General features: G+C 35.6%; 4 protein-coding genes across 5 annotated transcripts; 2 read left to right on the forward strand and 2 right to left on the reverse strand.

Annotated features, from left to right (window-relative positions):
- Nucleotides 1-1,165: 1,165 nt before the first annotated feature.
- LOC109167172 lies at nucleotides 1,166-5,401 on the reverse strand. 2 transcript variants are annotated; one of them, XM_019316142.1, is made up of 8 exons: nucleotides 4,960-5,395; nucleotides 4,784-4,883; nucleotides 4,002-4,122; nucleotides 3,177-3,298; nucleotides 2,085-2,206; nucleotides 1,702-1,861; nucleotides 1,242-1,324; nucleotides 1,166-1,200 (listed from the first exon to the last, which is right to left on the reverse strand). In XM_019316142.1, the coding sequence occupies exons 1-7, from the start codon at nucleotides 5,126-5,128 to the stop codon at nucleotides 1,252-1,254; spliced, it is 867 nt and encodes a 288-aa protein (XP_019171687.1). In that variant the 5' UTR covers nucleotides 5,129-5,395; the 3' UTR covers nucleotides 1,166-1,200; nucleotides 1,242-1,251. The 2 variants fall into 2 exon arrangements, with proteins under 2 accessions (XP_019171687.1, XP_019171680.1); XM_019316135.1 differs by lacking the exon at nucleotides 1,166-1,200 and having other exon boundaries at nucleotides 1,210-1,324; nucleotides 4,960-5,401.
- A 511-nt stretch (nucleotides 5,402-5,912) lies between these two features.
- LOC109170408 (serine hydroxymethyltransferase 7-like) lies at nucleotides 5,913-8,982 on the reverse strand. The gene is made up of 4 exons (XM_019319519.1): nucleotides 7,542-8,982; nucleotides 6,839-7,244; nucleotides 6,471-6,572; nucleotides 5,913-6,361 (listed from the first exon to the last, which is right to left on the reverse strand). Exons 1-4 carry the CDS (start codon nucleotides 8,595-8,597, stop codon nucleotides 6,138-6,140), a joined length of 1,788 nt encoding a protein of 595 aa, XP_019175064.1. The 5' UTR covers nucleotides 8,598-8,982; the 3' UTR covers nucleotides 5,913-6,137.
- A 6,752-nt stretch (nucleotides 8,983-15,734) lies between these two features.
- LOC109164774 (ferredoxin-A-like) lies at nucleotides 15,735-16,377 on the forward strand. Its single transcript, XM_019313326.1, has one exon. It carries the CDS (start codon nucleotides 15,793-15,795, stop codon nucleotides 16,231-16,233), a length of 441 nt encoding a protein of 146 aa, XP_019168871.1. The 5' UTR covers nucleotides 15,735-15,792; the 3' UTR covers nucleotides 16,234-16,377.
- A 3,728-nt stretch (nucleotides 16,378-20,105) lies between these two features.
- On the forward strand, nucleotides 20,106-26,141 carry LOC109169301 (phospholipase D delta-like). The gene is made up of 12 exons (XM_019318177.1): nucleotides 20,106-20,362; nucleotides 21,266-22,495; nucleotides 22,780-22,896; nucleotides 23,070-23,264; nucleotides 23,564-23,836; nucleotides 23,926-23,994; nucleotides 24,098-24,245; nucleotides 24,444-24,592; nucleotides 24,774-24,944; nucleotides 25,257-25,454; nucleotides 25,602-25,925; nucleotides 25,963-26,141. The coding sequence occupies exons 2-11, from the start codon at nucleotides 21,569-21,571 to the stop codon at nucleotides 25,893-25,895; spliced, it is 2,541 nt and encodes an 846-aa protein (XP_019173722.1). The 5' UTR covers nucleotides 20,106-20,362; nucleotides 21,266-21,568; the 3' UTR covers nucleotides 25,896-25,925; nucleotides 25,963-26,141.
- Nucleotides 26,142-26,776: the final 635 nt, after the last annotated feature.

The following is a 26,776-nucleotide window of genomic DNA, read 5'->3' on the forward strand; positions in this document are numbered from 1 at the left end:
TCTTACCCAATTTAGTCCTCTGTATTAATTTGATTGTTTGTTAACTGTCAAAAGTTGGGATAAAATTATAATTTTACAAGATTTCTCCTTCCTCTCCATTTAGCAGCGCCAAACCATGCAGCAATACACTCCGATCAGATTTCAATCGTCAAAAAAGCGTTGAAAATCAAATTCATGGGCTATCCGATGCACAACCACTACTTCGATACTGATAGGTTTAGAACCCAACCGGAGCTTATTGCTACATGGTTTAGCGCTGCTAAATGCGGAGGAAGGAGAAAACTTGTAAAATTACAACTTTATTTCCACTTTTGACAGTCAACAAACAGTCAAATTGACAAAGGACTAAATTGGGTAAAAAAATTGTATAGTTGAGGACTTAATTGGGTAAGAATGATAGTCGAGGACCAAATTGATAATTACGACATAGTCGAGGGACTATTTTGGGTATTAACTCTTTATGTTATATCCGAATCTATTCAACTATTCCAGAATACTAGTACGTTCTAATATGATATCAAAAGTCGGATTCTTTATAGCTACCCTTTCAGTTGTTGTTGACAGCTTTATCGGTGTCTATTTCAAGCGAATTATTTCTAATATAATAATTGTTCTTCCGTTGTTTGTGGGTACAATGTTGACAACTTTATCGGTGTCTATTTCGAACGGATTGTCTCTAATACAATAATTTTTCCTCCATTGTTTGTGGGTACAAATTCTCTGTCCACGGTTCATCATTTTGTTAATATTAAATTGGCTTGCTTGTAATTTTTTGTTTTGGTGGATACAATTTGCTCCGTTTTTGACAGACTAGTTCTAGTTGTCTTGCATAAAGCTAAGCGACAATTGAATTAAAATAAACATTAATAGTTGTTATAAGTCTAGCGTCGACAAAGTGTTGAAGGAGTGTTGCAAAGTTTCCTGGATAGTGAATGATTTTGTATAAGTTTTACTTGCAATATATAAGACTGGAGTGTTGCAAAGTTTCCTGGATAGTGAATTATTTTATATAAGTTTCAGTTGCAATATTGAGTCTTATATTACGACGAGAGCAAATTATTAAAATGTTTATTTGACCATATAAAATGCAAATAATATAAAACAGTACAATTACATAAGTTTAACAAGATTAATAGATTAATAATTAAAATTAAAAAAAAAAAAAAAGCATTTATTATGACACACATTTTGTGATTAACATTTGATTTTTTTAGTATTACCGTACCGACTCTAATTAATATTTTGTTTATGCTAACTAACTTTGGTGCCGTTTTCTTTAGCTTTATTCCTAGAAGACATTCTCCATCTCTGCAACAAACTTATCCTGCAAATGCAACAAAAAGTAATTTTCAACATATTAATTGATCATGTAATAAGTCTTATTTTATAATTCTCTGGTAACATAGTATTAATTGATCATTGATTCTAAAAATTGGTCACTTCTTATTTGAACAACATTAAAAAAAATGATAAAAATTTATTATTTATCTCTCCAACCACACATATGAGTGTACGTGTGGTGAGTTTAATCAAAAAGAAATTGACACGTGACTTTTAAGTACAAAAATTGTACGACCAACTCACTCGATCACCACTTTCGAGACAATATCGAATATATACTTTTGACAATACCATAAAAAACAACTTTCTAAATTAAAATTAAACAAGTAGATTTGGTGGAGCAGAGAAAGCATGCAGTACCTCTCAGTCTGAATATCTCTCTGTGCAAGCATCAAGGTCAAGATGACAGCAAGAATTGCACCAAATACATGCTTCAGAGTGTGCCCACTCACTCTATGAAGACTCAATTTGTAAATTGGTTTATCTGCAAGTTCTCCAATCCTTGCCAGGAGGAGACACCCTACATTCAAATATAAAATTAGGGGCCGTTTACTAACTGGAAATTTCTAAAAATATCTGAAAATTGAAAAATAGAAAACAGAAAACATATTTTCATTAGATCCTTTTGGGTCTAATAATAAGAAAACCCCAAAAAAACTTAGAAAGAAAAATCAATATGTGTCCGCATGGACTTCACTAATTTAGTAGACAGTATTTGAAAGAAAGGGAGAAGAGAAACCAACCCGCTGCCCACAACCAATATGTTGAATGTGTATATCTTGGAGGAATCCATAGAGCCATGAGGACAATGGCTATGATGGGAACCGTCTCGACCATGGCATAAGGACGGAGATCGTCGAAACGTCTGCAAGAGAAATCGAAAATTTATTGACATGAATCAAACTCATGAATGTACAAAATTTATGACCTTCAAGTGCAATAGTGTACACTCCTAAATAATACAAAAACACGTTTAATATATATACACGCAATCATCAGTACAATTATATAAGAACATGGATCATGCTCTATTCATTCTGCCACCCTTTTCAAAGATTTTATTAAATGATGAGAATAAGCAATTACAAAAAAAAACAAAAAAAAAAAAAAAAAAACAAAAAAATTATTTGACACTACTAGATAATATCTAAAACCCGTAAAATTCGTTTAATTTAATTAAAAAATCCCTATATATACACATTATATATACCCAATATTCACTACTAGCTAAACTTGTTACCCGAATCTGTTCGGAAGCCCATAATCAATTACACAAACCTATTTATTAGAATTTGCCCATAATCAATTACACAAACCTATTTTATTAGAATTTGGAAAGATTTTGTACTTAGAATAATCAATACAATTATATAACAAACATGAGGGAAAGTCACAGGATTAAATTCCGATGGTGAGGTATTGACAAACAGATAGTTTACATTGTAATAGAGTTGATAATACTAATATATATATATATATATATATATATATATATATATATATATATATATATTAGTTCCTATGAGAATCTGTCTTTCCGGCCATTAAGTATGCATAAATGCATCATACAGTATTCAAGAATACATCAGAATGAAATGTCAAAAAATACACCACACAAAAAAAAATAAATAAATAAACCACACATAATGATGTATTTTCGAACACCGTGTGGTGCATTTATGCATACAGCATACCTAATGATGTATGCCGCACTGGCCGCACAGAAAGACTTGTTATATATATATATATATATATATATATATATATATATATATATATATATATATTAACATTGAATCATAAAATTTGCAAATTTATAGAAGTAGCTTAATTACCTCCAATATATGACACTACCCACACCAACCAAAAGGGATGGAATGATAGACAGAATTCCCCTTTTCTCATCAACTCTCTCAATAACAAAGATAGAAAGGATTCCTGCGAGGGCAATAGCCATCTGCAACATCATCGTACCATACATATCAGATGTCAAAAACCATGATCAAGAGTCGAGACAACCAACAACCAACGATTTATAAAGCACAATATATATAATGCATTTCTTGCATGATGAACAAGTGAATAATATATATATAACGAATTAATTTCACTTTTGGTCCCACGACTTTTGATTTTCTATCACTTTTGGTGCACAACTTTAAAAATTTTTAATTTTGGTGTCTAACTTTGTTATTTTTATCAGTTTTGGTCCTTTTGGCCAAATTGACAGCGAAATTTTGCTGAATTTTATATTGTTAGGGGTAAAATCGTCATCCCAAGGAAACATTTTCAATATCTAAAAAAATCACTGTAAAATCATATCTATAGGGTGTTTGATGATGAGAATAATGGGGAAGACGGGCAGAAACCAAACAGATCTATAGGATTTATAGTTTCGACCATTGACAAACTCTTCTTTTCCTCTTAATATGATTTTTCTTTTGTTTAAATATTAAAGATCTTTCCATGGGATGACGATTTTGCCGCTAAAATATAAAATCTGGAAATATTTTACCGTCGATTTGGCTGGAAGGACTAAAACTGATAAAAATAACAAAGTTAGGCACCAAAATTGAAAAAATTTAAAGTTGTGCACCAAAAATGATAAGAACTCAAAAGTCGTGGGACCAAAAGTGAAATTAATTCTATATATAACTCACCGGCAAGCGGTCCCACACGAGACGATCGTCGTTTGGGTTGAGATGGTAGTACGATGATCCAAACGCAACAGTTGCAATGCCTGTGTAGAAAACCGTCCACCCCAAAACCTCCCCTTGCAAGCTTTTAATTTGGCAAAACACATATTAATTAGGTGGTATCAGTATAAGAAGCTATATATTGCAATCTAAGCACAACCATTCAATGACTTTGATATATAGCTTTTCTAAATTTAATTCCATATTTAATGGGATGAACAATGACTTCTTTTTTTTTTTAATTTTAATTTTTATTTTCATTTTTTCCCTCCCATTGTTTTTAAAAGTAGATGAGTAAAAGAGTAATAATTACTAAAAGATTTAATTTCAATATATAGTAGGATAACAAAAGTAGACAAACAAATATGGTACGATAATGAGTATCAAAACCCCTAGTATGATGCAAAAATCCCAACAAAACACACCATTATTTTTTTTATTAAGATGATCAGATAAACTTGTCAGATCATTACTATCTAAAAGTGTGTCCAAGATAAATCTACAAAATAAAACGTAAATCATATAAAAGAAGTGTACTACACTGAAAAAGACCACGTGCAATGAATTTGAATAAATAGATGAGAACTATTTATTATTAGCTTATTAGAGTTTGAGCTAGTTAACTACGAGCCACCTAAACTAATTTAGCATTCTTATAATCAACTAAGATTATAAGACAAATCCATAAATTAAAGTTTTGACGACAAGTGGTGAAGGAATTTGTATAAACATGTATGTCGGATCACCTGATTTTGACATAATTCCCATAATAGCAGAGCGCAAGGCCAGCTAGTCCAATAGCAAGGAAGGGGAAATTTGAAGTCACATCAAGCGTATAAGGTATCCCTACAACCAACACCATTTTAACAAACACCTCAACACATACGATCAGAGAGAAGAGAAAAGACAGAATTTTTTTTACCAAAGAATTTGCGTTTATCAGCAAAATCATGATACGCTTTAGGCTGAGGGATTCTTGGAGTGAGCAGCATAAGTAGTACTACGAAGCACAAAATGGCAACCCCACATACTGATAATGGGCTCCCTTGCGGCCTTGCCTGTCTTGTGTTTGTGTTTATGTCCCTTTGCATATTTAAGCTGAAAGGCAGTGGAATTGAAGAAACTAAAAATGGTGGGCTTAATTTTGAGGATCGGAGCAGTTGATATCATATTCGTGAGGAAGAAAGAGAGAATGAGATGAATATAAGAAGCTAGCTTAGGGGCTGTGCTGGAACTGCTGGAGAATTCTTTGATCCTTTGCGGCACTCTACAACACGTGTTATTTTCAAATCAATAGGTGGCAAAAGACTAAGGATTTAATCACCATCACCGCTATAAAATCTTAAAACTTTATCCACTTGAGAATTCTTTGTGCCCTTTCTTAATTCTTAGGTTCTCACTAGATCTTATCAAGCACGAGGTGATAGTTAGGGGTTGACATATCGGTTTGATTTTTCTTGTTTGTTTTTCTTAGTATATAAGTCAAGTTCTCGTACGACAATGTAGTATTTTCGTATGGCTGACAATGTAGTATTTTCGTACGACTGTATAATCACTCACCATTAAGTACGCATAAATATATCAGTGTTTAAAAATGTACCATTAAATGTAGTGTGATGTGGTGCATTTTATGATGCATAAATACATTTCATTATGTACTGTTGTATGATCACTCACCATTAAGTACGCATAAATATGTCACAGTGTTTAAAAATGTACCATTAAATGTGGTGTGATGTGGTGCATTTTATGATGCATAAATACATTTCATTGTGGTACATTTTCAAATACGATTCGCATTTGAACCAATATCTTATATCTCCTTGTATGAAAAACAAAATTGTTAGATTTATAGACAAGGTGGGAAGAGCATAATACTGAACAAGCCTTGTTATCACCCACTTGATTCTTTCATTGTTTTTCTTTTCCTGTATGACAAAATCTCACAGCCGATATACACCTTGAATGAAACAAATAAATAATACTGAGTAACAATGAAGACTCCCTACTATACGTGTAAAAATCTGGCATCTAGTAGCAATATATACCAGGTGAAAGTTTAAAAATTGCAAAGAAGCATTACTCAGTTCTGGCACTGCATCATACATCAAATCCAGGCATTGCAAACTGGGATGCAAAGCTTTCGACGAGCGCCCGAAGCTCGATGACATCTTTGTTGTTCTCGATGCCCTTCGAGAATGCCTTGGACAGCTTCCCATGTTCTCGCTGTACTGAACTTGCAATCTGAGCAGCTTTTAGGAGGATATCAGCTATCGTATCAAAATCAGGCTCTAAACATCCTCTTGTTGTCATGGCTGAAGTTCCTGCAGCCAGAGAGAAAAGTTATCATTATGGATGTCTATGCTTCGAGTCCACACGGTTCGAGTGAAAGTTAATGATAACCAAATTGGGTGAGGAATGAAGTTGGCTTACCTATCCTCACGCCCCCAGGCGTAATAGCCCCACTGTCGTCAAAGATCATGACTTTGTTGAGTGTAATGTGACACAGCTCACAGATCATCTCGAAATTTTTACCTGCAGAACACGACAGTGCAGGGCATAGTTATAATAGCAACTTCTGGCCAGTTAATGTCAATCACAGTCACCTTAAACAATGTTAACAATTACATACTTCTTGCCTTAGGAAAGCACGATGTTGATTAATGATTAGACAACTTTCTTCTCATAAAAACATTAACAATTAAATACTTCACGAGGTATGATGTAAGTAATGTGATTGCCAAACACATTGTGTTCAAAAGTAACATGGCAAGGACAGTATGACAAAGAAAGTGGCAAACCTGTTAAACCAAGATTCCTTAGATCCCAAATTATCAGGTGATTGTCTGTTCCCCCAGTGACAAGTCTACAATTTCTTCGCAATAAAGCAGCTCCAAGGGCATGAGCGTTCCTCTTCACTTGTTGCATGTAAGACTTGTACTCGGGGGTTGCTACTTGTTTCAATGCTATAGCAAGGCCAGCAATGTGGTTGTTGTGTGGCCCGCCTTGCAATGCCGGGAAAACAGCAAAATTTATCTTCTCCTCAAAATCATATTTATCACAGCCATCGCCTTGGTTCAAAAGCATGCCTCTCTTCCTTGGTTTTGAACCCTTCCTATAAAAAATAATACCACCTCTTGGACCTCGAAGACTCTTGTGGGTTGTAGCGGTAACGATATCACAATAATCAAAGGGGCTATCACAAACCTGCAAAGACAGAGCCACCCAAGCAAATGTTACAAAGACTAACAAACCTGATTCCTAAGATGAAACAAGGAACCAATTTAGTGGCAAGAACGTATGCCTAATTGTCACTTCCTCTCCTCTACATCATTAACCTTTCTTTTGATTCAAAGAAAGACAATGCCAAAAGCTATTTTTGGATTTTGGAAAATACAAATCTTCTTCCACACTAAACTATGTACAGATCAGCTAATTAATAGATCAAAGGAGCAATGATGATAAATATTCAAAAAAGATTAGAAGGTATGTGGAGATAACCACCTTGGCAGCAACCAGGCCACTGATTTGAGCCATGTCACACAACAAAACAGCTCCACACTTATCCGCAATCTGCCTAAACCTCGCATAATCCCACTCTCGGGGATACGAACTCCCACCACATATAAGTATCTTAGGACGGAAATCAAAAGCCCTTTCCTCAAGCTTATTATAATCCACATATCCAGTTTGTGGGTTGACCTTATAAGGCAGACTCTCAAAGAAAATCGAAGCCCCTGAAACTTTCCTTCCATTTGGGAGATAGTACCCATGACTTGTGTTACCACCAGAAGGTGTATCCAACCCCATTATACGATCACCGGGTAATAGCAGACCAGTATAAACTGCAAAGTTTGCAGATGTGCATGAATAAGGCTGAACATTCACACCCCAGTTTTCAGGATCAAGTCCAAATGCAGCCAAAGCGCGCTCACAGCACAGTATCTCAATCTCATCAATGAACTGATTCCCACCGTAATACCTTGCTCCGGGCATTCCTTCTGAGTATTTATTAGTCAAGTGGCTTCCCAACGCCTCCATTACGGCCTTGCAAACAAAATTCTCTGAAGCAATCAGTTCAATCCCCTTGAATTGCCTCAGCTTTTCCTTCTCCATTATCTCAAACACATCAGGGTCAGCCAACCGAAGGCTCTGATTCCCCCAAGCCCTAACAGCATTCTTGCGCATTTCTAAACCTTGCTGATGCTCACTAGAATTTGGCACCCTAAATCCATTAGATAAAGGAGAAGTCATTGACACCGAATCAATATCCCTCTTCCGCTTCAAACACATAGAATGTCCCAAAATCCGAATCTCCTCAACATCCTTCTCCTCATTCCGACTCTCTCCCACGTCCTTCTCCTTAACCTCCGCCGTCTGCCGCTCCATCAATTGAAGCGGCACCGATGGAACCGGATGGGAATGGTCGCCAACGCTCGAATCGATCCGAAAAGAGATCGAATCATCAGCCATTTGGCTCCGGTTGGGTGGCGCCGCAGCCGATAAGTGAGATGGAAACCCTAACGACAAATTACACGACTGCGGTTGTTTCAAATCCATAACCAATCAATCAATAACACCAAAAAATTCAAACAAAAACTCACTATTTCAATAAATCAAAGCAAAGCCTCAATTCTAAACCTCAACTTCCAATTTTTCTCAACAGCAACAGCGGCAAGAACAGCAGAGACAGCTCACCAAATACGAGTACGCCATCATCAATGCAATCGAAATTTTCACAGAAGAGACTGAAGATCCAGATTTTGTGTGCATACGCATGGGAATTGTATGTGAGAGTGAAGAACAGGGGAAATTTGAGGTTGTTGACGAAGAATGGGGAAAGATTTGTGGTGTGGGGGGATGAACCTGGACAATTTTCAGTGATTCGCCTGTGTTATACCGGTACCGCGCGCTTATTCGCTTAGGGTTCAACTAACTCGAAGGAAAAGTACGTACGAATTTTCTAATCGGACCATCCATTTAAAATCAAAAGTCTAATTAATTTTTTTTTTTTTTTGGATACCTTACATGTTTCGCGTTAAGCTAAATTAATTTTAAATTCTCGCCAAGTAATTTGTAGTTGGAATAAGGTTCAAATTGGCCACTGAACGTAACCTGAAAATGCAATTAGGCCATTGAACGAAAAAAAAGTGCAATTAGGCCATTGAACATTCCAAAAATGTGCAATTTCACCAGGTTACCCTCAATTTTAGCAGGTTATCTGCTTACGTGGCAGCTGAGTTGGCATTTTTAATAAATTTTAATTAATTTTTAATAAATTTTAATAATAACTTTTTATTAAATTTTTTTTTTTAAAATAAAAACGACTTTATTTTATTTTTTATTTAATTTTTTCTAATTTTTTATAAAATTTATTATTAAAATTAATTATTAAAAATTATTTAAAAATTATTAAAAATGCCAACTAAGCTGCCACGTAAGCAGGTAACCTGCTAAAATTGATGGTAACCTGCTATCCGGTAAAATTGCATACGTTTGGAGAGTTCAGTGGCCTAATTGCACATTTTTTGAGTGTTCAATGGCCTAATTGCACTTTTTTTTCGTTCAGTGGCCTAATTGCATTTTCAAGTTACGTTGAGTGGCCAATTTAAACCTTATTCCTTTGTAGTTTAATGACACCTCTTCAAATTTGAATTAGTGGGGATATTGACTTTTTGTACTTCAATAGGTTGAGAAAGAGTTAAAGATCCATTGTCTTTAGTGATAATTTCAGATTTAGTTTCAGATTATCGTTTTTGTCATTTAACATCTCCATACTATTATTTTTTTGGACACTTTTAGTTCTTCTCATGACTTTTCATATTTTTAGTAAAGGTATTTTTGTCTTTTCATGTTTTTCTTTTGTTATTTTTTCAATTTCAATCGGTTTAATTGGTTTAGAACTTTAGGTAACCTCTGATTTTTAGTAATCATATTTTTCAATTAATTTTTAGTAAAATTCTAAACCAATTAAATCGGTTGAAACTAGAAAAATAACAAAAGAAAAATATGAATTGACAAAAAAGCCCTTGCTAAAAATAGAAAAAGTCATGAGAATGACTTAAAGTGTCCAACAAATATTAGTCTAATGATGTTAAATGGCAAAAACAACAGTATGAGACTAAATTTAGAATTGTCACTGATGGTTTTAGGGTTTTCGGGCCCAAGGAGGTCCAACACAACCTTTAGCTGGAGGATACACCTTTCAATAAAAAGCTTGCTAAAATAATATGGGCTCAATGATTTTGACGTGGAAACCGAAAGGAAAACCACGGGCCTTTTTGGGCGGTGCCAAGCCTAACTCCACTATGTATTTTGTAGGTGTCTTGGTACATACTTGTAGGGCTATATCTATACAAAGTGTTGTGCTTCTAATAATATAGCAAGAATAATAGAAAGAAGAGTGATGGAATGGTGTGGAAGAGTCCTTCCATGTGTATGGATGAGTGGTGGAGCCTTCTTGGTATATTGTGGAATGAGGCCTTCTTGGGAGAGTGATGGAGTATTCTATGAGAGAAAGGATGGTGAATGGGAGGATAATATTTGGGAGAGTCCTCCCATGTATGTGGGTGAATGAATGGATGCCCCTTTCTTCTTGTCTTCTCCTCCTTTTATAGCTAGCCCCTCCCCAAAAGTGTCCGTTGGACATTTAGTAGGGTAGTAAGTAAGGGTTTAAGTGGGGGGTTATGGATAATAATAATAATAATTAGATATTTGACTAGTGGTAATAAGTGGGGTAATAAGTGGGAGGTTAGGAATGGTGGGGTAGTAAATAGGACTTTTAAGGGTAGATAATTAGGAATAACGGCTAGTTAGTCCGACCCTCTACCCGTGCCGACCTCCGGGTCGAGCCGACTCCTGGGCCAAACCGACTTCTCGTTTTGGCTCGTATCTCTTTTGGGCTTGCTCCATTTTTCTTCTTGGGCTTCCCTTCTTTGTCTGGGCTTTATCTCTTTTCTTCTTGGGCCCCGAGCCCACGGGGTTCACACCCCATCAGTCACCAAAGACAAGGGACCTTTGGTGGAATTAACTTGGTGAGTAAGTATGTATAGACATATACTACATTGTAATAGAGTCACTAGTACTCAACAAAACAAATATACTCTCAAAATTTGTGTCTAAAGCCATTGAAACTGGTAAATCGTGAGTTTGTACACTCTACGCACAATAAGTCTGCATCACGGCAATTTATATCGTGCACTAGGGCGCCCTGGTGCAAAACGACGTCGTTTTGTACTTTTTTTTTTTTTTTAGAAACTACGCTTTCCGTGTCTGCTGTTAACTTATTTTTAAAAAAAATCTCATGTTTCAAAAATGTACATAATTGTATAACAGAATACACATGCTCTTTTTTTAAAAGATAATACACATAATCTAACATAATAAATAATACAACATAAACTCTTAACATAATACATATAAACTTTTAACTATTAAAAAAAAAAAACTCTATGTTTCAGATATACATAATTGTATAAAAGAATGTACATAATTGTATAAAAAAATGTACATAATGATAAAATGTACATAATTGTATAACTTAATGTACATAATTATATAACAAAATACACACACTCTGTCGCGTCAACTCCCTACACAACTTAACAAAACGACGTCGTTTTAGACTGGGCGAGGCGCACAATGTTGTGTGCGCCCTGATGCACAATATAACGATTGGACATGGCAAATTATATCGTGCACCGCGGTGCATAATCGATTATGCACCGCGCATCAAAACGACGCTGTTTTGTTTAATGAAAAGAAACGGCATTTGTTTCCCGCCGTTCCGCAAAAAAGTAATTATGTTATTCAGTTTCATTTTGTATACACTGCAGTTTCAGTTCAACACAACTACAGTTTCATTTCAATATAACTACAGTTTCATTCGATATTTATAGACTCAAATATGTGAAAATGTTGTTTAATTTTATTTTATATACATTATAGTTTTATTTAAACACAACTACATAATCATTTTGATATAATTACAACTTCATTGTACAATATACACTCAAATATGTGAAATGTTATTCAGTTTCATTTTATATACACTGCAGTTTCATTTCACCACAACTATAGTATCATTTTGATATAACTGCAGTTTCATTTGATAATATAAAAATAATACGTAAGGCAGTATCGGTTTAGATATATTGTAGTGTCAGTTGGTAATTAACATACAAAAAATACACACTCTGTTAAAACTAACGGCGCCCCATTTTGACCGCGGTACACGTGTACCACGATCCACGATATAACGACCCACTTGAGATGCGGTCGACTACCCATTAGTCGTAAAATCCAATCTAAGATGAAATTTTTAGACCAAGATAAGATCTTTATCTTAGATTTGAGACAAGATTGTCTTAGCCAAAACTTTTGCTCTAGAGCTATACAAGGTCAAACCGTGAGCAATAACAATAATGGCGACTGAAGTGTTGGAAACATGAAATTGACAACATTGGCAGAATCGTTACTACTATTCATATTGGACAGTTAAGTCATGGATTCGGATCAAAATATACAATTTATATATTGAATATTCACAATTCAAATCGTTAACATTCAATATGTAAATTATGAATATTTAGTATATAAAATTGTGAACATTCAATATGTAAATTGTAAATGTTCAGTATATAAATTGTGAACATTCATTATATAAATTGTGAACATTCAAAATATAAATTGTGTATTTTTAAACATTAAATAATTTGCCATTTATGTTGGTTACATCTTAAACATCAATAGAAGTCACTTTTAGTTTCCCATTGTTGGATCCCAAGGCAACAGAATTCTCCGGCCAGTTAATGATTCTAACAAACACACCACAAAAATGCTCACTAAAAATTGTTAGTTTACCCCCATATTGGTAGCTATACTTTATTATAGTGAGTAGATGTTTGGCATTTTAAGTATATCTTTAACGATAATAGAGTCAGTAGTACTAAAAAAAAATAGATGTTTAACGTTTTGATACTATAGTAATTAAAAAATGTATTATGTCTCAATTAAAAATTTAAATTGATAGTTAGACTATGTATTTATATTTTAAATATTATACACTCATTAATAACATGTGCAATGAATAAATAGAGAATACATTTATTTGTACGGGTGATGTTATAGGACACCCTAAGTAGCCAATAACCCAAATAGCAAGTCCATACATAGCGTAACCAATGTTTTGAATGATCTGAGCACAACCATGGGCAAGAGGTTCAACGATCAGCCCAACTTGCATTGATAGTCGTCACACAATCGGACTATAACTTAATGGATCAGTTGTGCAATTTAACTAATTTGCCGTGCCATTTTACTAGTCGCACATACCCACCGACTAGAGCTTGTCATGTAATGACACTGGTTGTAAATTTTAGCGCATACATATATTAATTGTACTCTCTTATTATAAGCTTTAAATCATCTTCTATCTATTGATTTGCACTAGTATGCACTAGCTTTAATTTATAATATAATTATAAATTTCTCATATCATGTCTTATAACATCATAGTGTAACTCTAGGCCTTATTTTCATTCTGATTTATACTATTATGTATTTTTTTTTTCCCAATTTTACAAATATATAATGGTGACTGAAAAATGAGAGAGAAACAAAAAATTAAAAAAATTAAAAATTTTAACAAACACAACCTAAAAAGTACAAATTCTCTAATATCAAAATCAATTTGGCAGCTTGCCATTTCCCCATCGTGGTATTGTGGAGAACACATGCCGTATTCGGGTATATCCTTGTTCTTAATTCTATATTATTTTATGCCACACACACAAAAAAAAAAAAAAAAAAAAAAAAAAAAAAAAAAAAAAAAACATTGTCAGAATTTGTGACGTTTATTTTCGAACGCGTCTTACCAATTAGAAGATGATTTTTTTTCTCTACAAGACCAAGTGAGTGAGTTGAGCATATTTTTCGTACTTAATTTCATAATTCGATTATTGTTAACACTCTATTGCTCAAACTCATTACACATAATCTTTTTACTGTGATTTACTTATCTTATATAATTTGTGATATATTATATACTAACAAAAATTCATTGTGCATCAATCAGATAATGACGATAAATTTTTCTCGTCACATAAAGTAACAAAAAAGTTTAAAAGAAAAACCTCAATAATATGATGACTTGAGAAACTTGCATCCACTTTTAGTGTGTGCATTATATATATTGGTCCTATTTAGTAACATAGTTAGCTTATCAGTCAATTTTGATATTTGGTCACTATTAGCTGTTTAACTTGATTAAACAACCAATATAAGCGTTTGATTAATTAGCTTTTTGCAATAGCTTATCGATTCAAAACGTTAAATACAAAAAACTGCTCAAAATAATTTTTTTCGATTTTACATATAATCAGCTATCAACGAATTTATTAAAAATCTTTTTACAATTAGCTAATGTTATCAATTAGTCAAACACAACTAACATCTATTTACCAAACACTCAATTATATAAAAAAAAAATCACAAACTTCACTATAAAAATTGTGCACCATAAATTCAGCCAAAAGGATTGGAGTCCGTTTATTTATTTATTTGTGTGTGTGTATTTTTTTTATTTTTTATTTTTTTGGTTATTAACAAAACTAGAAAAAGGGACAGTGTAGAGTTGGTGAGGAAATGAAAGGCTAGAATTGAAGCTCACAAAATCAAACAGCTAAATGCACCTCCATTTATGCCTTGGGCGGATGCCAGGTTGCAGATCAGATAACCTTCCATCCTCTCAACCACACAATTTCTAAAACTTTTGGATCGCATCTGATTTACTGCGCAAATAATAATAATAATAATAATAATAATAATAATAATAATAATAATTATTATTATTATTATTATTATTATTATTATTATTATTATTATTATTATTATTATTATTATTATTATTATTATTATTATTATTATTATTTACATTGAATATGAATTAGGATATTAGTATGGTAGAGAAAATAATGTTAAATTTCAAATTAAATGTGATAATATGATATTATAATATTATAATATACTTTTAAAAGTGATAAAATATTGCATAGATGTAGATATGCTTCTACAACTATTATAAAAGGTGTGCACCCCTATGTTAAGAAGACCGAGTATATACGACATGTTGGACTCAAAGAATTATTTTTGTAGCCACTAACCGATAACATGCACAAGTAAACCACAATAGGAAAACTCGATCAAGCTAAGAGAGTTATTATGTACTTCTGTAGCCATGACATGAGGGTATGCACGTGCAAATTAAACTACATTAGAATTGAAAGACCTTGTGCATGGACAGATCCGATCGAAAGAATTACTTTCGCAACCACTACAACTAACGAGAGGTTGAGTGTGAACGAGTAAACCACATTAGGAATACCGTGTCACTACGAGTGACTATGCACAACAGGTAAATCATGTTAGGAAGACCATATGTGTGCTATGCAATACCGCGCGCCTACAAGCTTGGCCAAAAGAATTCGTAAAAATTTAACTCGTAACCTTGTGAATCATGCTTCACCCACTCTGCTACTCCTGTGACCCTACCGGATACTTACTCATAGCACCCTAGATTGATAAAAAAAAAATAATAAATAAAAAATAAAAAATGAAAAGAATGTAAGGTAGTGATGATATATGGAATCCGTGTAACCCTATCCTTTTATCGTCTCGCGCTATATATTGAACGGCCACACGCTCAAGATAGATAAGTTGCCATTCTCAACTAACCCAAGAATCGAAAAAGAAAAAAATGGCGACTCTCTCCGCAGGCAGCATGATGAGCACCTCCTTCCTGTCCGGGAAGCCGGCGGCGGCGGGCGGCAGCCTGAGGGCCATCTCGAACTTCCGGCCGGCGCAGTTGGGGCTGAAATCCGGCAACATGGGGCGGATGACCTGCATGGCGTCTTACAAGGTGAAACTGGTGACCCCGACAGGGGACTTCGAGTTCGATTGCCCCGACGACGTTTACGTTCTGGACCAGGCGGAGGAATTGGGGGCCGATCTCCCGTACTCGTGCCGCGCCGGCTCCTGCTCCTCCTGCGCCGGCAAGGTGGTCTCCGGCACCGTCGACCAGTCCGACAACAGCTTCCTCGACGACGAGCAGATGGACGCCGGCTACGTCCTCACCTGCGTCGCTTACCCTACGTCTAACGTTGTCATTGAGACCCACAAGGAAGAAGAGATTGTCTAATCGATAAGTGTATTTATTTATTATATATTTAATTATTCTGTAATTTTCCTGTCCACAACAATGGAGTTTTAGTTCTTCCATACATTATCTGTACTTGCTCTATATTTACAATTTAATATGAAATGTTGTTAAGTTTTGCACCCATTTTCTGTACTTGTTTAATTTGCTATTGTTTAATATGAAGCCCCTGTTTGGTAAATGATTGTTAGATGATTGGGTTAGAGAGTATAACTAGTTGATAACATTAGACGATGTTAGAAAAATGTTTGGTAAATTAGTTGTTTGATATAATTTTTTTTCTAAAAAAGTAAAAATTGCTTTGAGCAGCTTTTTGAATTTTAACATTTTAGAGTTACAAAAAAATTGATTAATCAAACATTTGTATTGAATTTTTAACGGTCAAACAGCTAATAAACAAAAATTAGCCAATAAGCTAACTATTTTATCAAATTAAACAAAGTCGAGAAATCTTTTTTAGTTTTGCTTCTCGGGTCTGCACACCTTGGTGAAAAAGACCATGTGCAGCAGACTAAACGGAGTGAATGTTGGCTCGTAATCTCTCAATTTTAAAATTATCAAAATTTGAGTTGGAGAATGATGGTAGGTTTATTCTTCCAAAATGTTGAACCCCAACTCGATGGTTAGACCTTTGTTTATTGCAAGCACAAAGAGCCTTGCTGGTGAGACTCAATCCCTGATCATTTGATTAGTTGAGCTGCTCATGCGGGTAATGATGGTAGGTTTATGTTAATATGGTTGGTTGAGCACGAGGGAGAGATTTTGTGGTCTAAGAATATACATCTTTCATATTTAGTTTCCATTCATTTTAATTCAAATAAAAAGTGACAACGTTTTTAGTCTCTTTCAGTGGGAGTGATTATAATATATGTTTAATTCTTCACTCAGCTCGTTATTGGCTGTATAGTTTCAATTCCTATGTGTCTTAGAAAAGTGCATGATTGATTAAAAACCAAATTTGATGCTTTCTTAATTTTATTAGAGACTAAAATAAAACTATTTGCGATAACATGAATGACTAATAATGTTTAAAAAAAATAATATATCAACAAATTAATGAACATTTGAGGTTGAGACATCGATCATGGTCATGATTTACGTAACTATGTGGATCATAAATAAAAAGTACATTTTTAATATGTTAAAAATATATTATTTGTATATTTAAAATATATTATTTAAAAGTATATTATTTTTTATATTATTAAATAATATATATTTATTACACAAATAAAATACTTTTAGTATATTAAAAATGTATTTTATATGGATAGTCTACACAAGTACAACATGGTGCACAAACAAATTTGTGGACGTTGAGGCGTTGAGCATCCGTTTGTTGATAAAAGGATAATTTATGAGCAATCCAATGATGACACGTTGCAGATAACCTTCCACGTCCGCACAACCCCTTCACCCACCAATCGTCACTACTTATTACTTTATTAGGCAGGGACATATACTGACATACACCACAAAATTCAATTAACCTATCGCCAATTCCAAAAGAGTAAATACCCAAAATGGTCCATCGACTATAGCTAAATTTACAAATTAATCCTCGACTATTGATTTCAACCAATTAAGTCCTTAACTTTTTAATTTTGACCCAATTAAGTTCTTAGCTTTCCAATTTTGATCTAATTAAGTCATCCGTCTATTTTACCGTTTGTTGACCGTTATCTCTGAGGATATATATGTAATTTTGTAGACGAAGCGGGTAGAGCGGCGGCCAGAGAAGTCAGCGCCGAGTTCTGGTGTAAAAGGGGAGGAAGAGAAAGAAGAGTAGGCGGTAGTGTGGCCGGACAAAGCATTTCTTGGGTTGGAGGATGGCTTACAGAGAGAAAGCTTGACGGCGACAGAGAGTTGAAGCTTGACGGTGAAACTGTTCGACTATCTCCGGCCGTCGCTCTACCCGCTTCGTCTCCAAAATTACATATATATCCTTAGAGATAACGGTCAACAAACGGTCAAATAGACGGAGGACTTAATTGGGTCAAAATTAGAAAGTTAAGGACTTAATTGGTTGAAATCAATAATCAATGACCAATTCGTGAATTTAGCTATAGTCTAGGGACCATTTTGGATATTTACTCATTCCAAAAGTTGAGGAAAAAAAATAACAAATGAAGCTACACGTGTCTTGTAGCATATAGATTTTGAGAGTTTTTTATAAGAGAGAAATTGGAAGGAAAGGAAAAAATAAATAAATAAATAAATAAAAATGTTTCAGATTAATGCGCCCAGTGTGTGGTAGTTTTGATTCTTACTTGACCAAGGCACAATTTTGTTTTCCTTCTTGGTGGGTCTCACTATGGAGACAAAAATTAACTTCTTGGAATAAGGGTCAAATTAGCCATCGAATTACATACGAAAATGCAATTGGGCCACTGAACTCAAAAAACATGCAATTAGGTCCCTGAACAACGCAAAATGAAGCAATTGAACCCAAAAGTGACCTGCTTACCTGAAGTGGAGGTTATTTTATTAAAATAATAATTTTTTATTTTATTAAATATTTCTAAATAACAAAATTTATTTAAAAAACAAAAAAAAAAAACAAAAAAAACGCCTCGTCTCCAGGCCGCCGGAGACGAAGCGTCTCCGGCAGCCTGGAGACGAAGACGTCCCTTCGTCTCCGGCCTGGAGACGAAGGGAGCCCTTCGTTTCCGGCCTGGAGACGAAGGGAGCCCTTCGTCTCCGGCGTGGAGACGAAGGACTATTACGGAGAAGAAGGGACGACGTCCCTAGTCGTCCCTTCTTCTCCGGCATAGAACGTCTCCAGGCTGCCGGAAAACGCATCGTCTCCGGTGGCCTGGAGACGATGCGTTTTTTTTTTTTAATTTTATTTTTATTTTATTTATTTACAGTTATTTAATATAATAAAAAAGTATTATTTTAATAAAATAATCTCCACTCCAGGTAAGTAGGTCACTTTTGGATTAATTGCATTATTTTGCGCTATTCAAGGATCCAATTGCATGTTTTTTGAGTTCAGTGGCCTAATTGTATTTTTGTGTGTAGTTCGATGGCCTATTTGACCCTTATTCCTAACTTCTTATGTAATGAAGAATCGCCCAAGAAGCGGAGACGAAGAAACCTAGAAGGTGGAAGTCTTTTATTTGTTTTAATTAAATAATTATTTTAAAAAAGTATTTTAAATTTGGGCTGTCGGGTTATAAACTTGCAAATTGAAAGAAGTGAAATTGGTTAGTTTAGGAATTCAAGTGTAGGTTTGTTTTTAAGTTCAGTGGTCTAATTGGATTATCGTGTGCAGTTTGATGACCTATTTGACCCTTATTCCTTTTTGTATGACGAGTGAAATTAATAGTTACTATTCGAGACCTGAGGGTGCTACACTGCTACTCATGTGTAATAGTCCACATATCGTACAAGATAAAATGTATTCCCTTCGTTTCATTTTACCTGTCTTACTTTCCTTTTCAATTTGCCGCGAAATAATTTTTAAAATTGAACATAACTATCACTCTACATTTTCCAATTTACCATTTTGACTTTTCAAATTTCTAGATGTAAGTACAATTGAACTTTATACAAATAACACATACTTTTGAAGACAAAATTGAAAAGTTAGTAACATTTGGTATGTTGTATTAAAAATCGTGTAAAAAACAAATGAGACAATCAATTAAAGACAAGGGGAGTATTAAGAAATTTCGTGCAACGGACTAAATTGAGCTCGTGATCAAGTAATAGCATAGGTACAAATTACTCATAAAAATTATATTAGGAAGATTTTTCAACAATCATGCTACACTTACACGACCATTCATTCTGGACTGATTTTTTATTAACATAATAGCTAGAATTGTGTTGGCTATCATGAAATAAAACTTTCATACACGAAATTAAGAGAAGAGAAAAGAATGGAGGATGACATGCAGAAGTCTATGGTGACTGGACACACTCATGGCCATTTTCCCGCCAATCCCGCACTGTTGTGGTCAAGGCTCTTCCTCTTCATCCTCCTCCTTCATGCTCTCCCATTCCTTCTGTTTTTTCCGTTTCTCGCACTTCGATCTCGAGTAGCATTCCCATCACCGCCCTCTTCAACCGCTGCCGAGAAATCTAACAAACAGACGCAGAAACTGTACGCATTTCTCTTTTCTTTTACATACGAGTGTTTGCGATGATAATGTGATCAATCTATGTTTCCTGACATGAAAAGGTGATAAATTTCTGCAATTTCAATTCTCTGATGTGAAAACTAGGTTTAAAAAAAATAATTATTTATTAATATGTTTTGAATGTTTATATGTTCACAATCTATGTTTTCTGGCATGCAGAGCTGATGAATTTGTGCACTTTCAATTCTTTGATTTGAAAACTAGGTGGTTTCTTAAAAACACTATGTTTTGAATGTGTATATGTGCACAATCTATGTTTCCTGACATGCAAAGCTGATAAATTTGTGCACTCTCAATTATTTATTTATTTTTTGGATTACAAGGGAACCTGCAACCATTCGCGTGGTGACCCTAGCCGGTAAATGACTAGAAGGAAGTAAATCACCTTAGGGTTCCCATAGGTGACATGTTCAAACCAAGAAGGTCAATAAGCTGTCTCACCTTGTGGTTACAAAGAGAAATTGACGGACAAACTTGGATGGGGTTGCCCCCCACTTTCAATTATTTGATATGAAAACTAGATAGGTTCTTAAAAATGCTATGTTTTTAATGTGTATATGTGCACAATCTATGTTTCCTGACATGCAAAGCTGATAAATTTGTGCACTTTCAATTCTTTGATGTGAAAACTAGGTGGATTTTTAACAAAAACTATGTTTTGAAGGTGTATATGTGCACAACTTTGTATATCAGTGTATGATGAGGATATATTACTATAGTTCTGACTTTTTATAAACGTGCTGTGGATTACTTCCATGTTTTGATCTTTATTTACCTTTACAATGGCATAACTTTTCATGAATTTTCTATTTCAATAGGGCTCCGTGTGTGTGTTTTAATGAGAATTCGTTCTTGATCTTCAACAGGATTGTTTGGATTGGAATCTCAAGACTATGAAATTTGAAGGCTTTATTGAAGATTTGGGCTAATTATTACTTGGTAATTTGAAGAAACAGAATGACCATAAGAAAATGTGGTGTTTATATCCATTAATGGTTCTTGTTGCATGATTCATGGTGCTTGATGAACACTTGGGGCCAATTTCTATCAATCTTGACCTCTGAGGTCTGGCAGCTATGACATGAGCTTAAGAATTGTTTTGGGTGTCAAAGAACATCTTTATATTTGAGAAGTTCGTCTTTATTTTTGATCTGCAAAATATACTAGAAATGGAGATGGATCCGGGACCACCTCAGCTCTCCCGTGTTGGGGGGTTGCTAAAACAGGCAAGTTCAGCCCCTTTGGAGCGTAGCATTGGTACATCTCAGAGAGCAGTACTTTTGCATGGAGACTTGGACTTGTGGGTTATGGCAGCTAAGTCCCTCCCAAACATGGATCAAGTAAAAGGTCTTACCAAATTTAAGGATTTCGATACTAGTGATCCTTATGTGTCTGTACGTGTATCAGGAGCCAGTATAGCTCGAACAGCAGTAATTCGCAACTGTGAAAACCCAACGTGGGATGAGCATTTCTGCCTGCCAATAGCTCACCCTATTGAGAAAGTGGTGTTTCATGTCAAGGATAATGATGGAGTTGGGGCAGAAATGATTGGATCAGTGGAGATACCTGTTGAAGATATCCTCGATGGAAGTGAAGTCAGTGGTTGGTTCCCCATCCTTGGATCCTCCGGGGGTGCTGTGAAAGCTGGTGCCGAACTGCATCTGTCTATTGAGTACAGGCCAGTTGCAAACAACCCTATATATAAAGACGGTATTGGTATTTTAAAAGACTCTCTAGGATTGCCAAATACTTACTTCCCAATGCGGAGAGGAGGAAGCATTACGCTTTATCAGGATGCTCATGTGCCCGATGAAATGCTTCCTGACATTGCACTAGATGATGGGAAAGTTTTTAAGCAAAAGAAATGTTGGGAAGATATATGCCATGCTATTCTGGAGGCAAAACATCTAATCTATGTGGTTGGGTGGTCTGTCTTTCACCGGGTAAAGCTAGTTAGGGAACCTACTAGGCCGTTGCCTCCTACAGGGGCAAAATGCCTGGGAGATTTACTGAAGTTCAAGTCACATGAAGGAGTTCGTGTAATTGTGCTCATCTGGGATGATAAAACATCAAGCCATGACTTCCTTGTAAAAACTGTAATGTTACTCCATTCTCAAGTCACAAAGTTTGTTTACTTAATGAGTCCTCTTTTGTTGGGCGGAGGCCAATGAAGGGCCAAGTCCAACACCTAGTGGCTAGGGGGATTTTTGGGCAGAGGCCTAAAGGGCCAAGTCCAGTGTCTTGCCTCTCAAAAATGTGGCGGTATAAGAAAATAAAGTTGCGTCTTTGCTACTAGCTATTGCTTTTGGCGTTTGAATATGCAAAATGGATAACCATGTTTTATGATGTTCTTTAGATTGAATTGTGACCTTAATTGCAGGAAGGAGTTATGCAAACCCACGATGAAGAAACTAGGAAGTTTTTCAAGCACTCTAGTGTTAATTGTGTGCTCTGTCCTCGTTCTCCCAGTAATAAACTCAGCATTTTCAAACAAAAGGTGGGCGAGTTTCTGTAAATGCACTATATAATTATGGAAAAACTTATTGTGTCAACTTTCAGTTTGAGATTTCGTTTCATTGTTCTAAGAAGAGATCAAGCCCAGGGCATGCCGGTGATTCTTGAGAATGTTGATATTTTCGTTTTTATTGAAACAATCACCGTTTGCCACAGGTTGTTGGAAACCTTTTTACACACCATCAGAAGTGTGTTATTCTTGACACAGCAGCTGCTGGAGATTGTAGAAAAGTTACAGCCTTTATCGGTGGCCTGGATTTATGTGATGGACGATATGACACCCCTGAGCATCGGATTTTTAGTGATCTTGACACTATCTTTGAAAACGATATTCACAATCCTACATTTTCAGTGAGTATTTCCATTCACCTCTTGGACTATACTGAAGAAAAATCACATTAAAGCTCTCTTTACGTGTGTTAAGAGTCCACATTGAAAATAAGAGACAAACATATGGGTTATAAAGTCATGGGTTAGACTAGTTAATTGATTGGATTCAGTCTTTTAGTGTGGCTTGGTTCATATGCATTATAGCCCAGTTGAGTGTGCCATTGTGTTATGTTTGGATGTACTAACAAATTTTGTCTTGCTGCTGATTAGGCACACTGTTATTGCTGTCTTAATGTAATTGTTCTCTGCGAAATGTACAGGATTGCTCGTCTGGCCCGAGACAACCGTGGCATGATTTACACTGTAGAATTGACGGTCCTGCTGCATATGATGTACTGACTAACTTTGAGCAGAGATTCAGAAAATCCTCAAGACGTATGTATTTAAAAATAAAAAAGGTCAGGCATCGGAGTGAAGATGATTTGCTTAATTTGAAACTAGTTCCACACATGAAGCTTCCTTCTGCGGGTCCTGATGGCGATCATAGTGTTCGTGTTACCAGTGAAGAAGATCCAGAGAACTGGAACGTGCAGGTTCCAAGCATTTTAGTTCTATTACTTCAATTCTGTTCTAATAAACAAATTCTTTGAATCAGTTAATTACTGTTTAAGGTTCTTGTCAGGTGTTTCGATCAATTGATTCTGGATCTGTCAAAGGATTTCCAAAGGATGTTAAGGAAGCCGAGGCTCAGGTAGAACTAAGAGATTTGTATGTAGTGATTAGTTTTAGACATTTCTTGCTTGGCCAAAATGAGGACGAGATTAAGATAGTTTTGTTTTTAATTTTTATTGTAGAATCTTGTTTGCGGGAAGGCTTTGCGGATAGACAGAAGCATACACACTGCGTATGTGAATGCGATAAGATTCGCCCAGCACTTTGTTTACATCGAGAATCAGTATTTTATTGGCTCTTCATATAACTGGGCTTCGCACAGATATGCAGGTAAACAGTTTCAAAACTCGGCTTTCTCATTGTGGGTTGTAACGTTGTGTCGCTAAATTTAGCATATATCCAAAGGGATTCTCGCTATTCCTTCACCGTTTACCTTAGGATGATGACATGAAAAACTATATATGTCTCGGTGAATATCTATTCGTGGATTATGACATTTCAAGGTTAAACTTGCATTTTGTTTTGCAGGTGCAAACAATCTTGTGCCTATGGAACTAGCTTTGAATATTGCGAGTAAAATAGCAGAATATGAAGATTTTGCGGTGTATATTGTGATTCCAATGTGGCCCGAAGGCATCACTTCCAGTTCTGCTGTCCAGGAAATTCTCTTTTGGCAGGTATAATCCAGCTCCTCATTTATACACTGTATCTCGCATTCTGATTTTTCTCTTTGGTGATTCTGCTACTTTTTTGTGCTTCGTTTTCGTTTGTATAGTTCGCTTAGAAAGGTATGATCGTCGTGTTTGCATTGTGTTCTTCTTTTGCATCAAACATTAAGAAAACTCGCTTTTTGGACAGCACCAAACAATGTCCATGATGTATAAAGTCGTGGCACGGGCTCTTGAGAATGCAGGCCTCTCTGAACGCCATCCTCAGGACTACTTGAACTTCTATTGCCTCGGGAAGCGAGAACCTGCAGATCCGGGAAATCACGGCGAACCGAGTACACCTCCACAGGGCCGCTCACTGGTAAACAAGCTCTATACTAATACAAATAGATAAAAACGAAGTATGGCATCTGCTATATATATATATATATATATATATATATATATATATATATATATATATATATATTAGCAGTAGTTACACCGAGCTCAGATAGTTATTGTTTTCCAACTGAAACGAACGCTTTAGCATGCCGTTTTAAACTTTTCAAGTTTCAACGCCATTTCATTTGACAGACATTGGAACACTGAACATGTTTGAGTCGTGAGTTATGTTATGCCTTAAATAGTGAAATCCACCTTCCTTTCTATCCCCTTTTTTTTTTTTATGCAGAAATTAGCTCAAAAGTTCCGCAGATTTATGATCTATGTTCATTCCAAAGGCATGATAGTTGACGACGAATATATCCTAATGGGTTCTGCAAATATCAACCAGAGATCCTTGAGTGGTTCCAGGGACACAGAAATCGCGATGGGAGCTTATCAACCACATAACACGTGGGCGAATAAGAAAAGCCTTGCACAAGGCCAGGTCTGAAATTTCTTTCTCGCGTCCTTTTCTGTTCGATGTTATAAAACGAAAACTTTTCTAGGACAAAAACCCTTGAAGTTATGCGAAAACATGTCTGAGACCTGCAAGAATCCTAGGTAATAACGTTGCTGCTTTGGATGAATGCAGGTTTACGGTTACAGAATGTCCCTCTGGGCTGAACATCTTGGGGAGCTGGAGCCGTGTTTCCAGAAGCCGAACAGCATAAAGTGCGTGAGGCGTGTGAACGAGATCGCTAGGTACAACTGGAAAGCGTTTGTGGCAGCCAACTACCATGAAATGAGAGGCCACCTGATGCAGTATCCGGTTCAGGTAAGCAGGGCCGGGGAGGTCACGTCTCTGCCCGGCTTTGAATGCTTCCCCGACGTTGGGGGCAGCATTCTCGGGTCGTCCACCAATCTCCCCGATGCTCTCACCACATAGCGTGCACACCAGATATGCAGCAAACTGTAAGGGATGATGGTCTGCAGAATTGGTTAGAGAGAAAGGGTGTTGCAACCCCCAATTAACATTTTTGACAGCATAGATGGAATGCCATTGTTTGTTAGTACAAGGAATGTTTTCTGTCTAGTTTTCTCAATGTTTAAGGTTGTGTATATGTTGTATTGTTGTGGTGGTATGGTTTGTAATATTTGCAAAAATTTTATACTCGTCACGTATTTTTTTTCTCTATTGTCATTCCCTAATTCACTTTGTTCATGCTCGTTGTCTAAATTGATAGTCCTATCAAGGTGTTTTGACTATTCCAAGTAAAGAATTATAACTTTGGTCATGCTAGTTGAGTAGTTGCCTAGATTGATATTCTTCTTTTGAATCCCCAAATTTCAAGCATCCTCACACCTCAGACCCGACAAAGCATTTGGAAGGATGTAAATTACAGTGGCTCAGCAGACATAACAAAATGCTGGTGGCCGGTGCACACAAGATTGTCCACTTTGTGCATAATCACTACAATGACTTGATAAGTTAGACATGACAAAATGCGCACATGGGATTTGTCTATTTTGAGCATAATCTCGGCTACTGAAAAAAAAAAAAATTAATATACTTTCTCAACCGGCCAGTACGCCCATGGGATCTGTCTACTTTGAGCATAATCTCTGCTATTGAAAAAAAAAAAAATTAATATACTTTTTCAATCTACTGAAACACAAAAAATTAATACCACCCCATTAAGGCTCAAACTATTACCTCCCATTTGAGATAGTCATTTATGCCACTCGACAAGTCATGGGCATATAACTTGAATTCATACATATAAATTTTAGATTTTTTATATGTTTATTTATTGAGTAAATACCAGC

Source organism: Ipomoea nil, unplaced genomic scaffold, assembly GCF_001879475.1.
Source record: "Ipomoea nil cultivar Tokyo-kokei standard unplaced genomic scaffold, Asagao_1.1 scaffold0317, whole genome shotgun sequence".
NCBI classification, from domain to species: domain Eukaryota; kingdom Viridiplantae; phylum Streptophyta; class Magnoliopsida; order Solanales; family Convolvulaceae; genus Ipomoea; species Ipomoea nil.

What these genes read in the sequence shown, in the direction of transcription:
- LOC109167172 (XM_019316142.1), bottom strand. Translation starts at nt 5,128, where the DNA reads ATGCAAAGGGACATAAACACAAACACAAGACAGGCAAGGCCGCAAGGG. An exon ending in TCGTGTGGGACCGCTTGCCG is followed by an intron (nt 3,299 to 4,001) that starts GTGAGTTATATA and finishes ATGATGTTGCAG; the next exon opens with ATGGCTATTGCCCTCGCAGG. An exon ending in GGTAGTGTCATATATTGGAG is followed by an intron (nt 2,207 to 3,176) that starts GTAATTAAGCTA and finishes TTTCTCTTGCAG; the next exon opens with ACGTTTCGACGATCTCCGTC.
- LOC109170408 (XM_019319519.1), bottom strand. Translation starts at nt 8,597, where the DNA reads ATGGATTTGAAACAACCGCAGTCGTGTAATTTGTCGTTAGGGTTTCCA. An exon ending in AAGGAATCTTGGTTTAACAG is followed by an intron (nt 6,573 to 6,838) that starts GTTTGCCACTTT and finishes CGTGTTCTGCAG; the next exon opens with GTAAAAATTTCGAGATGATC. An exon ending in GCCTGGGGGCGTGAGGATAG is followed by an intron (nt 6,362 to 6,470) that starts GTAAGCCAACTT and finishes CTCTGGCTGCAG; the next exon opens with GAACTTCAGCCATGACAACA.
- LOC109164774 (XM_019313326.1), top strand. Translation starts at nt 15,793, where the DNA reads ATGGCGACTCTCTCCGCAGGCAGCATGATGAGCACCTCCTTCCTGTCC.
- LOC109169301 (XM_019318177.1), top strand. Translation starts at nt 21,569, where the DNA reads ATGGAGATGGATCCGGGACCACCTCAGCTCTCCCGTGTTGGGGGGTTG. An exon ending in CAGAGAACTGGAACGTGCAG is followed by an intron (nt 23,837 to 23,925) that starts GTTCCAAGCATT and finishes GGTTCTTGTCAG; the next exon opens with GTGTTTCGATCAATTGATTC. An exon ending in GGCTTCGCACAGATATGCAG is followed by an intron (nt 24,246 to 24,443) that starts GTAAACAGTTTC and finishes TTTGTTTTGCAG; the next exon opens with GTGCAAACAATCTTGTGCCT.